We start from the raw sequence: 12662 nt of genomic DNA on the forward strand, positions 1-12662 counted from the left end.
CAACTCTTCTGCTTGTTATCATCACTTGGGATGTAGAAGAATTTTCACAGCTACATATATCTCCAACATTATGCTTCTTTTCTCAGCAATACGAAAGAGAAACAATGATGTGGAGAAAGGGTTAAGCGAAGGTATGTTACTGTTACGGTTATTATTATTTCCATGGATGTTATTTTTTTCCAATAATTTTCATTTGTATTAACATTATATTTCTGTGGATGGTTTTATTAATATTTGTGCACATTGTCATGGAATCTTCAAACGAAGAGCTGTTATGATTTTTTCAATTTTATTTCAATAAGGTGAATAAAAATGCTTGGAGCAGGAAATATTTGACAATTCTGCAAATGGCAGCTCGAGTGAAAAGTATGCTGTGCTTCTGGATTAGTTACTATTAGTTGCTGGTTCTTATCTTTTTATTTCATGATATCTTTTCCCTCTTTCATTTGCTTGATTAACAAACTTGGAAATTGCTACCAAAAAAAGCAATTATTTTTCCTCCAGCAGTTCAGTATAGCATACTTACCTGTCCTCTTCTACTTGTGAAACAGATTAAGAGAAAAATAACAAGTTGCATGAAATAACTCAGCTTCATACCTCACTGAGGTTCAGAAGTTTAAACTGATGGAATTCTCAGTAATGTCCTTCCTGTCCTCGCTGGACAGACAGATGGACACATTGTGAAGTGTCCCTTTTGAATCATGGACTGTATGGTTTTTCTATGAGGGAAGAAGATGCAGAGTAAGAAAGCCTGGATTACATTGTGGTTTTGGATCAGCTTTGTTCCTCTGGATAACAGGATACTAACCTTGAAAGACAAATGAAGATGTTGATGGTGGTGGTGGTGGCAGCGGTGGCAGCCTAAGGCTTGGTCATCTCAGGGAGCACTTATGGTGTGTAGTTTCTACCTATCCTATACACTCCAGCAGATTTAGCACACTCCAGTCCCATCAATTATGTAGTGCCATCTGATGGGATTCAAGAAGTGGGCTTTCTCTGTGATTGTAATTGCCCTTTGTGAGATTATCCCTGGGATCACTTTGGCCCCTACTCTCATCTTATTTACTGTAAATCAGCCCTTAAAATCTGTGGGGCCTTGGGCTACAGTAAGAGACAGAGCCATTCTAAAAGCAGATTCTTAAACTTTAAGATGATTGTTATGTAAAAGTCACATTTATTACTTAACAACCAGAACGGTTTTTGTATTGCAGGACCTTTACTGGGAGAAAATCGTAAGTCTTTTACTGATGCATGTTTTTAATCTAATAGTTTGAAGTGACAATACTAGAAGCAAGAATCGGCTTGAAAGAGTCTGAATGCACAAAGACCTCGGTGAAAGTGAAGAGGTGTTTATCGACTCTCCTGTGATCCCTACACTTCCCAGTTAGAATACTGTAGCCCATTCTGATTCTCTTTGATTGTAGAAAGATTTGATTTTGCTTGATTCTTTTTTGGTATATAAATACTGAGTTTGAAGAGTACCTGCAAGATGGCTGATGGAATGGATTTTCATGTCCCCTCATCTCCTGGCAGCCCCTCATTGTCATTAATCTCCCTAAACCTCAACAGAGGATGAGGGGAATAGAGACTTATAGAGAAGCAAGCAAGGACAGGTACTGTTTTACAATGGGAAAACTGATCTTAATAATTGAGGGAGATGCTCTTTATATTTTGGGCCTAAGGGGAACCAAGGGCTGAAGCAGGAAGGTAATGAAGCAAGGTTAGGGTTAGGGTTAGGGTTAGGGTTAGGGTTAGGGTTAGGGTTTTTTATATGTCTGAGAGGGACTAAGTCATTCTGCATTTTCTGGTCTTTTTTGGAGAATGGGAGGGGTTCCTCTTTGGTAACTGTGTTGGGCCTTTGTACATTCTCTGTTTTCTTCCTCAAAATGGTGCAAAACTGAAAGTTAATTAGAGTTTTCAGGTATGTTCTTGGGGCACATGAAAGGAGACCATGGGTAGGGTTACTAGACTTCTGGCAGAAGGAGGTCATGTCCTCCTTTTTGTTCTTATGTCCTCCATCTGGCAGGCATAGCCTTAAAATCAAATACAGTTGGCTGTTTGAGTATCTAACAAGCTGCCTGTGCAGTTATTCTCCATAGTGCAGTGCATCTCTAATAAGTACTAAAAGCAGGTTAAGCAGCTCAGCTCTCTAACCTAAATTAGTTTAGTACCCTCTGGTCAGCTTGCCCTGCTGCCTGAAATTGCCAATACCTGGATCAGTTACACGCTGAAGGCTTTTGCCTCCTAACCAGCTCTAGCACATTCCTGTGACTGAAAATCCAGTCTTTCTGATGTTGGAAAAGGTAATTTTATATGCATGTAGGCTTAAGTACATTTGGGGGGGGGTGTTTCACTTTTTCACTGCAATTCTTGTCACAGATGGCAAGAAAGCTTAACAGTTAATGTGTCCTTCTTCTTCCCCCATTTTTTCTCCTTTTCAATTGTCCATGTCTTCCTCTGCCGGTTCAGATATTTGGTAACCCTAAACAGGAACAAGAAGCCATAGACCACTCACCCTTAATTTACATTGACTCAGGGTGTTCTAATTAATAATATAATAAAAACAGCTTCCAGAAGGATTTGTTTCCAGAGGAGGGGGCAGGGGATGTGTGGTCAGGAGGAGGCATCTAATTTGACCACCTCTGAGTTCTGCTTACTCTGACATGATGGCTGGAGTCAGGATTGGGTTAAGTGCTCCAAATGCATAAAAGTGTGAGGACCTTGGGAGCAACACAGCCATGAACCACCTTTAGTAATAATCAGAACAGCCCACCCAATCCTTACTTAGTTTTAATTGTAAAATCAGATGTTTGGCACAATGGGAAGGTTTCTTATCTGGAAATGCCCCAATATGTACAACACAGGCCACAATTTTCAAGTATTACTTTATTCTTCTGTCCATTGAAAAATACATTATGCTTTCATTTCAGAGCAACCAAAAGAAGAAAATGGTAAGTGTTACAAAATATGTTTTATCAAGCACCGTAAATAGTTTAAAGGAACTCAAGTTCTGCATTCCATATGCACTCTTTAAAAAAAAAAAAAAAGAGCAAGTTTGATGTAGCTCTCATAGCATTTGATTAGCAGTTGGGGGACTTTGAGTTCTAGTTTGACTTAGGCACAAAAGCCAGCTGGGTGGTACTGGGCCATTTTTCATCTGTCAGCCCTAGCTGAGTTCCTTCTTTCCCTATTTGTGGTATTAAAATAGGTCCCACAGGAGATTCCTTGTCTTGGACTTTCTCCTGAGTCCTGTATATGTGTGGACTGGTGATATCTTCATTGCCTTACTTGGAGGGGGTGGAGCAAGACGGCCACAGTGTGACAGCATTTTTAGTGAGCTCCTAATCCTTCTATTTTAGGTATTTTTTAATATACTGTATAGTTTTAAGATAGTTTACTTTTATTTAATATCAATTAGTAATCTTAGTAATCTTAGTTTCTTTTATTAGGATTAGTAATTTTAGAATTTTGGAATTAGGATTAGATTTTGTTCAGTCGTTAAGTCATGTCCGACTCTTCGTGACCCCATGAACCATATTGCGCCAGGCCTTCCTGTCCTTCACTGCCTCCCTGAGTTTGCTCAGTTTCATGCTCATTGCTTCAGTGATGCTATCTAACCATCTCATCCTCTGCCGTCCTCTTCTCCTTTTGCCTTCAATCTTTCCCAGCATCAGGGTCTTCTCCAAAGAAATCTCTCTTCGCCTTAGGTGACCAAAGTATCTGAGCTTGAGCTTCATTATCAGTCCTTCCAATGAGCAATCAGGGTTGATTTCCTTTAAGATTGACTGGTTTGACCTCCTAGCAGTCCAGGGGACTCTTAAGAGTCTTCTCCAGCACCACAGTTCAAAGGCATCAATTCTTCGGCGCTCAGCCTTCTTTATGGTCCGGCTCTCACAGCCATACATTACTACTGGAAAAACCATAGCTTTGGCTATGCGGATCTTTGTCGACAAGGTGACATCTCTGCTTTTTAATATGCTATCTAGGTTTGCCATAGCTTTCCTCCCAAGGAGCAAGCGTCTTTTAATTTCATGGCTGCAGTCTCCGTCTGCAGTGATCTTGGAGCCCAAATAAATGAAGTCTGTTACTGCTTCCATTTCTACCCCTTCTATTTGCCAGGAATTGATGGGTCCAGATGCCATGATCTTAGTTTTTTTAATGTTGAGTTCCAATCCCGTGGCCACTGTTGCGTTTTCCAAACTTGCTGGCATATTGAGTGCAGCACTTTAACAGCATCATCTTTTAGTATTTTAAACAGCTCAGCTGGAATACTGTCATCTCCATTAGCTGTGTTGTTAGCAATGCTTCCTAAGGCCCACTTGACTTCACTCTCTAGGATGTCTGGCTCAAGGTCCGTGACCACACCAGCATGGACATCAGGGACATTAAGATCTTTCTTGTATAGTTCTTCTGTGTATTCTTGCCACCTCTTCTTAATCTCTTCTGCTTCTGTTAGGTCCCTGCCTTTTTTGTCCTTTATCATGCCCATCTTTGCACTAAACGTTCCTTTCATATCTCCAATTTTCTTGAAGAGATCTCTAGTCTTCCTCATTCTATTGTTTTCCTCAATTTCTTTGCACTGTTCATTTAAGAAGGCCTTCTTATCCCTCCTTGCTATTCTCTGGAAATCTGCATTCAGTTGCTTATATCTTTCCCTTTCACCCTTGCTTTTCACATTCCTTCTTTCCACAGCTATTTGTAATGCCTCATCAGACAGCCATTTTGCTTTCTTGCATTTCTTTTTCCTTGGGATGGTTTTAGTTGCTGCCTCCTGTACAATGTTACAGACCTCCATCCATAGTTCTTCAGGCACTCTGTCTACCAAATCTAACCCTCTAAATCTATTCATCACCTTCACTGTGTACTCACAAGGAATATGATCTAAGTCATACCTGAGTGGTCTAGTGGTTTTCCCTACATTCTTCAATTTAAGCCTAAATTTTGCAGTAAGAAACTCATGATCTGAGCCACAGTCTGCTCCTGGTCTTGTTTTTGCTGTCTGTATAGAGCTTCTCCATCTTTGGCTGCAAAGTATATAATCAATCTGGTTTCGGTATTGACCATCTGGTGATGTCCATGTGTAGAGTCGTCTCTTGTGTTGTTGGAAAAGAGTGTTTGCTATGACTAGCTTGTTCTCTTGACAGAATTCTATTAGCCTTTGCCCTGCTTCATTTTGTGCTCCACGGCCAAACTTGCCTGTTATTCCGATTACTCCTTGACTTCCTACTTTAGCATTCCAATCCCCTATGATGAAAAGGACATCTTTTTTTGGTGCTAGTTCTAGAAGGTGTTGTAGGTCTTCATAGAAGAGGTCAACTTCAGCTTCTTCGGCATCAGTGGTTGGGGCATAGACTTGGATTACTGTGATGTTGAATGGTTTGCCTTGGATACACACTGAGATCATTCTGTCATTTTTGAGGTTGTACCCCATTACTGCCTTTCCCACTCTCTTATTGACTATGAGTGCAACTCCATTTCTTCTAAGGGTTTCTTGCCCACAGTAGTAGATATAATGGTCACCTGAATTAAATTCACCCATTCCTGTCCATTTCAATTTGCTGATTCCCAAGATGTCGACGTTAAATCTTGTCATCTCATGTTTGACCACATCCAGCTTGCCTTGGTTCATAGATCTTACATTCCAGGTACCTATACAATATTGTTCTTTACAGCATCGGATCTTCTTTTCGCTTCCAGATACATCCACAGCTGAACGTCCTTTCGGCTTTGGCCCAGCCGCTTCACTCTTTCTGGAGCTACTTGGAAATGCCCTCCGCTCTTCCACAGTAGCATATTGGACACCTTCCGACCTGAGGGGCTCATCTTCTGGTGCCATATCTTTTAGCCCTTTAACATTGTCCATGGGGTTTTCTTGGCAAGGATACTGGAGTGGGTTGCCATTTCCTTCTCCAGTGGACCATATTTTGTCAGAACTCTCTGTCATGACCTGTCCGTCTTGGGTGGCCTTGCATGGTATAGCTCATGGCTTCACTGAGTTACGCAAGCCCCTTCGCCACGACAAGGCAGTGATCCATGAAGGAGAGGATTAGATAGGATTAGGCTTTAAGATTTTAGATTCTGGACTCTGGAACCTATCAGCTTCGGACACCTGAAGTGAAGTGAGAGTATGGTTTACAATCCTGAGTGCCAGCTAAGGATGCAAGATCAGAAAGCAAAAACAAAAATAATTTGAAAAGAAAGTTCAAAAGGAGGCACAAACTGGAGACTCGGCGGAGAGGAAATCCTAAACAAGACAAGGGTGCGATGACTTTTAGGCAACCAAAGATAAAGGATTCATTCCAGCTAATGTATAGTGCAACTAAGTCTCCTCTCCCTTCTTCTTCTCCCCTTGTAACCTCCATTAATAATTCTTATTCCTCATTGGACTGGGATGTGGATGATGGCCTTTCTGCTGAAAATAAGGCTTTAATAGGAGATAGAGGGGAGGATGTGGACAAAACGAGCAACATTAAAGGAGATTTGTATCTGGTTGCCAAGAACTGTCTTTTAACAGCTCAAACAGTCATTGCTATATTTGATCAGCTCTTGGAAGCTAATAAAAAGATAGACAAACTAAAGACTTTAATGGGAAATTATATCTCCAAATTAGATAAGGAAGTAAATAGTAACTCCCACGCTTCAAAACTGACCCCTAATCCACAGACAGCATGAGCATGGGGATTCTTAGATGGAGAAGACATGGAGGAGAGGCTAGTTTTGCAGAGAAATAGGATTCTACTTCAAGTTGCTGATGCACCTTTGAATAGGGGCAGGTGGCATAATAGATGAGTAATACCGAACTCTCATTCTCAACTTCTACATTGCAGGTTATATTCAAATGAAGTAAGAGATCAGCAGGCATGGATGTAAAAGAATATTGTTAACTTTTGGACACATTATTTTTCCATCGATGCTTTTTAGGCTTGAAAATTCTTTAAGGAAATATTATATCCAGCCAATATGTATATTTTATAACACCCAAACTCAGTCTCTGCTAAAGTCTGGGCGGAGAGCTAAGTCAGTGAGGGAGGATGACATGAACCTTGAAAATTGTAACTGTTCATTATCTGCTGTCAGGTTTAGCCCAAAGAACTCCAAGAGACAATGCAAAATCAGTTCAGCTGTCTTTATTAACTACAACCTCTAGCAAGAATCTCCCCAGACTGAACCCCAGCTCCCAAGCCAGCCAGCCACAACACTATGAATTCCTCAGGGAGGTGCAAGACTTATCTTCTTGAAGTTCCCACGCTCTTGCGGTGAACTAAGAAAACGCTTATCTCCCTGAGCCTGGCCTTCATAATTCCATTCCATCACATCTGTAAAGCAATCTGTCCTCTATTAACAAGGACAGAACAAGATAAGGATAATGAAAAAGAGATCTCAGATTTACTTAGTGGAAAGATACATTTTTTAGATGATGAGGAAGAATTAATCCATCTGTTTGCCACCCTTCCCCCAGGGAACAACAACTGATTTTAAGCAAAATTGAAATAGTAAGATCAATGCTGAAATCAGTAACTAACGCAACAGAAACTCTTAACACCTGACTCCCTTCTAGCTGCTCCTGTGTGGAAATGTTACTGAATCCAGTTTCTGAAAGCACAAAATCTCCAATAAAAAAAAAAGAGAGAGAGAAGGTGTGCCAGCCCAAAGCAAAAACATACAAAGGAAAAGGATACTCAGCAGGATATTACAGCACAAGTTTTAATTAACCATTTAGAGGATAAAACGGTAGCTGGTGACTTAATATCACTGACATCGGAGAATCAGACAGAGCAATCTCAAGAGTTGCTTTATCCAGTTGAACTTAGTGTGGATTCTAATTCTGATTTCATTCAGCAAGGGTGTGCTCCACCCATATCTTGTCATTCTATATCATCACAAGTTAACATCATTAAGGGAAATTTTGAATCGGAGCAATTTTTTGTTAGCAGCCCCCAACTTGACATTAGTCACCTTCGAGTCCAGCAGTTAGAAAAGGGATGGACTGAGTTTTCTACCATTAGCAGAAACCCCAGTATCAGATCAAAATCTGTGGAATGTTGGCACCCAAGATAAAGAGCAACAATTACAACCTATGATGAGGAAAGTTGAATCTTATAATAATTGTGTTTATATGGGAAGTATTGATAATATTGTCCCAGCTCCAGAAACAAATTGACTGCTGTACCCTCACTCTTCAGCCAACCACGCCATTTAGAATATTCTGTCTTTGGGAGACCTATACAAATTGTGACCTGGAATATAGCTGACTGGAAAGAAGCAGCTGACAGTGAACTAGTGGGTTTCCTTTCTAAATTTGACGAAATAGCCATCCAGGAAACCTGGCTAACTGGAGAATATGAACCAGTACAACTTCCAGGTTTTCAAGGATGGGATTCCCCTGCCCCAAAATCAAAGAATAAAGGGAAAGCCTCTGGCGGTCTATGTATCCTTATTAAGCAGGAATTGCAATGGCAGGGGGAGAAATTATATAATGAAGATAAATTTTCACATTTCCTAGTCATAAAATGTAGATATAAGGAGCTCGAGTCAATACTGGCAAATGTATATATTCCCCAAACACATTCCCTTACTATAATTCTGATTACTGGATAAGTTTAGAAACAATATTGGATGAAATAACCACATTGTATTCTCTATCTATAATTATATTACTTGGTGATTTTAATGCCAAATTAGGACCATCTCTTCATGAGTTTGCTCAAAAGAAAGGATTTCCAAATGAATTTCTTGATAATCACCCACAGTGGTTCTCAAGAGATAACAAAAGTAATATTGCTGGCTCGTATTTAGTCTCCTTAATCTTTAAATGTAACCTTCAGATCTTGGGAGGTAAGGATAATAATTATATATACCCATATACGTACCACTCAGCCCACTCAAGCAGTGTGTTAGATCTCATCTGTGTATCAAGAAACAAAGTTGACCTCTTTTCAGAGGCTATTGTATATCCAGGAGGTGAAAGTGACTACCAGCCAATGAGTGTGAAATTACTGGGTCATTCAGATTTAAGACCATATAACATGGCTGACAGGTGGGTCACTAATAATTCTGAGGTGAGTCAAAATAAAAGGCTGCTATGGGTCAAATTAGATACAAAGGCAATATTAGACAGCCTCAAAGTAGAGAATGCTGTTAATTGGGCTACAACAATCCAGTCACCTACGGCTAACTGGCTGTCAGTTTCCAGTGCTTTTATTCATTTGTGTAACATGCTGAAGAAAAATCTAATAACTAAATCTTCCACCAAAAGTTTTCGAGCAGGTAGATTTCCCTGGTTTGACAATGAATGCCAGTTGATGAAAAAGAAATTGAAGGCAGCCATGAGACTTGCTCAGAGGTGTTCTACTGCTCATATACAAGCTGAGATGTTGTTCATAAGAAGAGAATATAAAAAACTTATAAAATTAAGGGAAAAAGGTATGCCCCCTCAATTTGTTCAGAACTCAAGCTGGCTGCAAAAAGCCATAATACAGTTATATTTTGGCATCCTGTAGCAGGAATCCTAAAGAAACGGAGATTTGTATTTGATATACCTATCTCCGCTGAGGACTGGGAGAATTATTATCAATGTTTGTTTACTTTAACAGAATCTGGAGAGAAACAGTCCTTAAGCAGTGATTGATCATCTATTGCAGCCTCCCCCCTTGGCTACCAGTCTCAGAAAAACAGATACAGTCCCTTATAAAAGGCCTAAAGAGTAATAAAGCGCCTGGTGAAGATTTTCTACCAGCAGAACTATTCAAGAAATTCCCTGGCTGGTGGGGCCCTCTATTGGCAGGTCTATTTACACATATAAATAACACCTGCCATATCCCAGCTGGGTGGAAGATGGCAATAGTCGTCCCCATATATAAGAAAGGGAATAAAAAGGACCCTGGTAAGTACAGACCCATTAGCTGTGGTCTTCCTGTCTCTTGTGCAACCGGAGAACAAGTCAAAAAGTGAGCTGCTCAAAGAATCTCAGATGTAGAAGCACAGAAAGATATAGCCACCTTGAGTAAGGTTGGCAATTTGAAAAGGCAGAGCCAATATAAACATACTTTTCAAACTGCCAACTATTTAAAGATACTAATGCCAAAACACCTTAGGGAGGTATTTACCCGGGCGAGATTTGACCAGCTTGACAAAGTGGTTAGATATGGGAGGTTTCATCATGTTCCTTATTTGTATCTGTGGAGCATCAGAGATAGAAGACTTAGCACATACTGTATATTATTTGATTGTAATCTATATAAGAAGGAGAGAGATGTGTATCTTGGACCACACATTAAACGAATGACCCATTGGGAACCCCATATTAAAACAACATATTTTATGTGTAGTCAGAATTTGAAAATAACACATAACACAGCTCGGTACTTGAGTAAAACAATATGGTTGAGATCTGCATGTAAGGTTTACCCCGTTCGTCTAGAGAAACTCTCGTGACACGTGTGTTCAACAAAGAAATTTACTCAAGTGTAACGCAGCAGTTACGAACAAAGCCAGGACTGGCTTGGCACATTTCATGGTACGGTTTATAGTTCTCCCCTTCCGCGCTTTGCCCCGTTGTTAAGTTACATATTGCAGGTTGCAGATTACCAATTGCCCCAGTAATCCCCCCTGTTACTCCAATGGCAGGTTCAGCCCAGTTCTCATTGTCCCTTAATTGCTCTGCCCCGCCAGCGTAGTCGTGTTTCCTCTGAGTCCTTTCGGTTGCGCGCCAAGCCAGGGTTTTCCCAATTGCGCGCTGATCGTATTTCCACAAGCCGCGGCTTAGTCCTTTGTCTCGGCACTCACAGCTAATCAGAGTGGATACAAAACTTCCACTCTGCATTTTCTTGTTAAGTGGGCACAGGTGGCTCGTTAATCAGCCATGGCTTTCACTTCCTCTTTTCCCCTGCTTGGAAGCGGGTGGTAGAAACTGACTCAGCGCAGCTGGGCAAGTTCCTAGCAGTGCTGCGCTGGCTGAACCTGACCCTGCATACGTAAGGTTGATTGGGGTAAATTGTAGGGGTGACACAGAAATATATTTGTACTCTCACTCATTTGTATATTTAATCACTGTCTTTTATCCCCATTTTACTTAATTTGTTTTTACATAGGGTTTTATTAATATTTTGTGTTTGAAATTTTGTATTTGATATGGCCTAAGGGTAATCAATAAATTTTGACTTGACTTGACTTGACTTGACTTGCTTAGTCTGCCATGATGGCTGCACTCAGGACTGTGTTATCGGTTCCAAATGCTTAAAAGTGTGAGGATTTTGGCAGTTACCACTAGGAGAAGTTCTAAAATGTCAGCTCTTCTTCTTCTTCTTCTTCTTCTTCTTCTTCTTCTTCTTCTTCTTCTTCTTCTTCTTCTTCTTCTTCTTCTTCTTCTTCTTCTTCTTCTTCTTCTTCTTCTTCTTTATTAACCTTGTAAATAGAAATGGAGGGTTTCTTTCAGCATGAAACTGAAGGAACAGGACAAGGTAGCCTTTTCTGCTGAGCAAATGAAAAACAGTTGATTGAGAAACTTCTTTCTTCTTTGCTCACCTGTTGGTCAGAAAGAGCAGGTGAGGATCAGCGCTTAGTTCTGTAACAGCACAGGACTTGCAAATAATAAACACTCCCATGAGTGTAAAGTCCACGTATTGTGACACAACTAATACTTAACATGATAGAACAGCCAACCCCGACTTCATTTTCATTGTAAAATCAGATCTTTGGCTCATTGGGAAGGTTGTTTGTCTGGAAATGCCCCAATTTGTCCATTACAACACTGGTCTCAATTTTCAAACATTACTTTATTCTTCTCTTCACTGAAAAGTATGTTCTTCAGTTTCAGAAAAGCTGAAAGAAGAAAATGGTAAGTATGACATATATCTATTGTGTTTCTTTAAAAAATATTCACTAATGGCTAAAAATATCAGGCAATACAAATAGTTTAAAGCAACTCAGCTCCTGCATTCCATACATACTTCCGATTTTTTAAAATAGCAGTTTGCTGTAGCACTTAAAGGATTTGATGAGCAGTTGGGAGGTGCTGACTTTCACCTTAGGCACAAAAGCTAGCGAGATGGTACTGGGCCATTTTCCATCTCTCAGTCCAAGGAAAGATTTCCCAACAAGCCAGTTTGAAAATTTTGTCAACAAAACTGTTTAAAAATAAATACATCAATAGAAAAATAAATAGGCTACCTATTTTGACTTGTTCTTATAATAAAAATGAGTTGGGTGCAAAAATGGTCAAACTGCCATGCTTGCACCTTCCTATAAAGAATATGTTCTCTGAAGCAGTCTGATATCATTGCAAAAACAAAGGCACACAAATGTGTACCAAAAACATGAATAAAGAAAGGTTGCTGCCTGTGACTTCAACAGTGGGAGCTCTGATTGCCTAGAAGAGATAAATATATTTTGTTTCCTTTTTAAATATTCACTAATCGCTAAAGATATCAGGCATTTTCCACTGAAAAATACATTCTGCTTCCATTTCAGAGCAACTACAAGAAGAAAATGGTAAGTCTACAAAAGCTGTTCTATCAAGCACTATAAATATTTTAAAGGACCTCAGGTTCTCCATTCCATATGGACATTTTTTTTTTTAAGGGCCAGTTTCAGGCAGCTCTTCCGGCATTTGAGGAGCAATTGGGGGACTTTGAGATCTGGTTTGACATAGGCACAAAGGCCAC

At 40.0% G+C, this 12662-nt stretch overlaps 1 protein-coding gene across 1 annotated transcript in view; it reads left to right on the forward strand.

Moving 5' to 3' along the window:
* LOC107326653 (butyrophilin subfamily 3 member A1-like) overlaps nucleotides 1–12662 on the forward strand; it is a 65358-nt gene that overhangs the window by 33309 nt on the left and 19387 nt on the right. The window contains exons 9-10 of the mRNA XM_088142881.1: nucleotides 11816–11836; nucleotides 12469–12489. Coding sequence (XP_087999007.1) covers nucleotides 11816–11836; nucleotides 12469–12489 — 42 coding nt within the window. The remainder of the gene's footprint in view (nucleotides 1–11815; nucleotides 11837–12468; nucleotides 12490–12662) is intronic.

The sequence above is a fragment of the Python bivittatus genome, unplaced genomic scaffold, assembly GCF_059951505.1.
Source record: "Python bivittatus isolate LINGU-HERP-01145 unplaced genomic scaffold, Pbiv_v1 ctg000440_np1212, whole genome shotgun sequence".
Lineage (NCBI taxonomy): Eukaryota > Metazoa > Chordata > Lepidosauria > Squamata > Pythonidae > Python > Python bivittatus.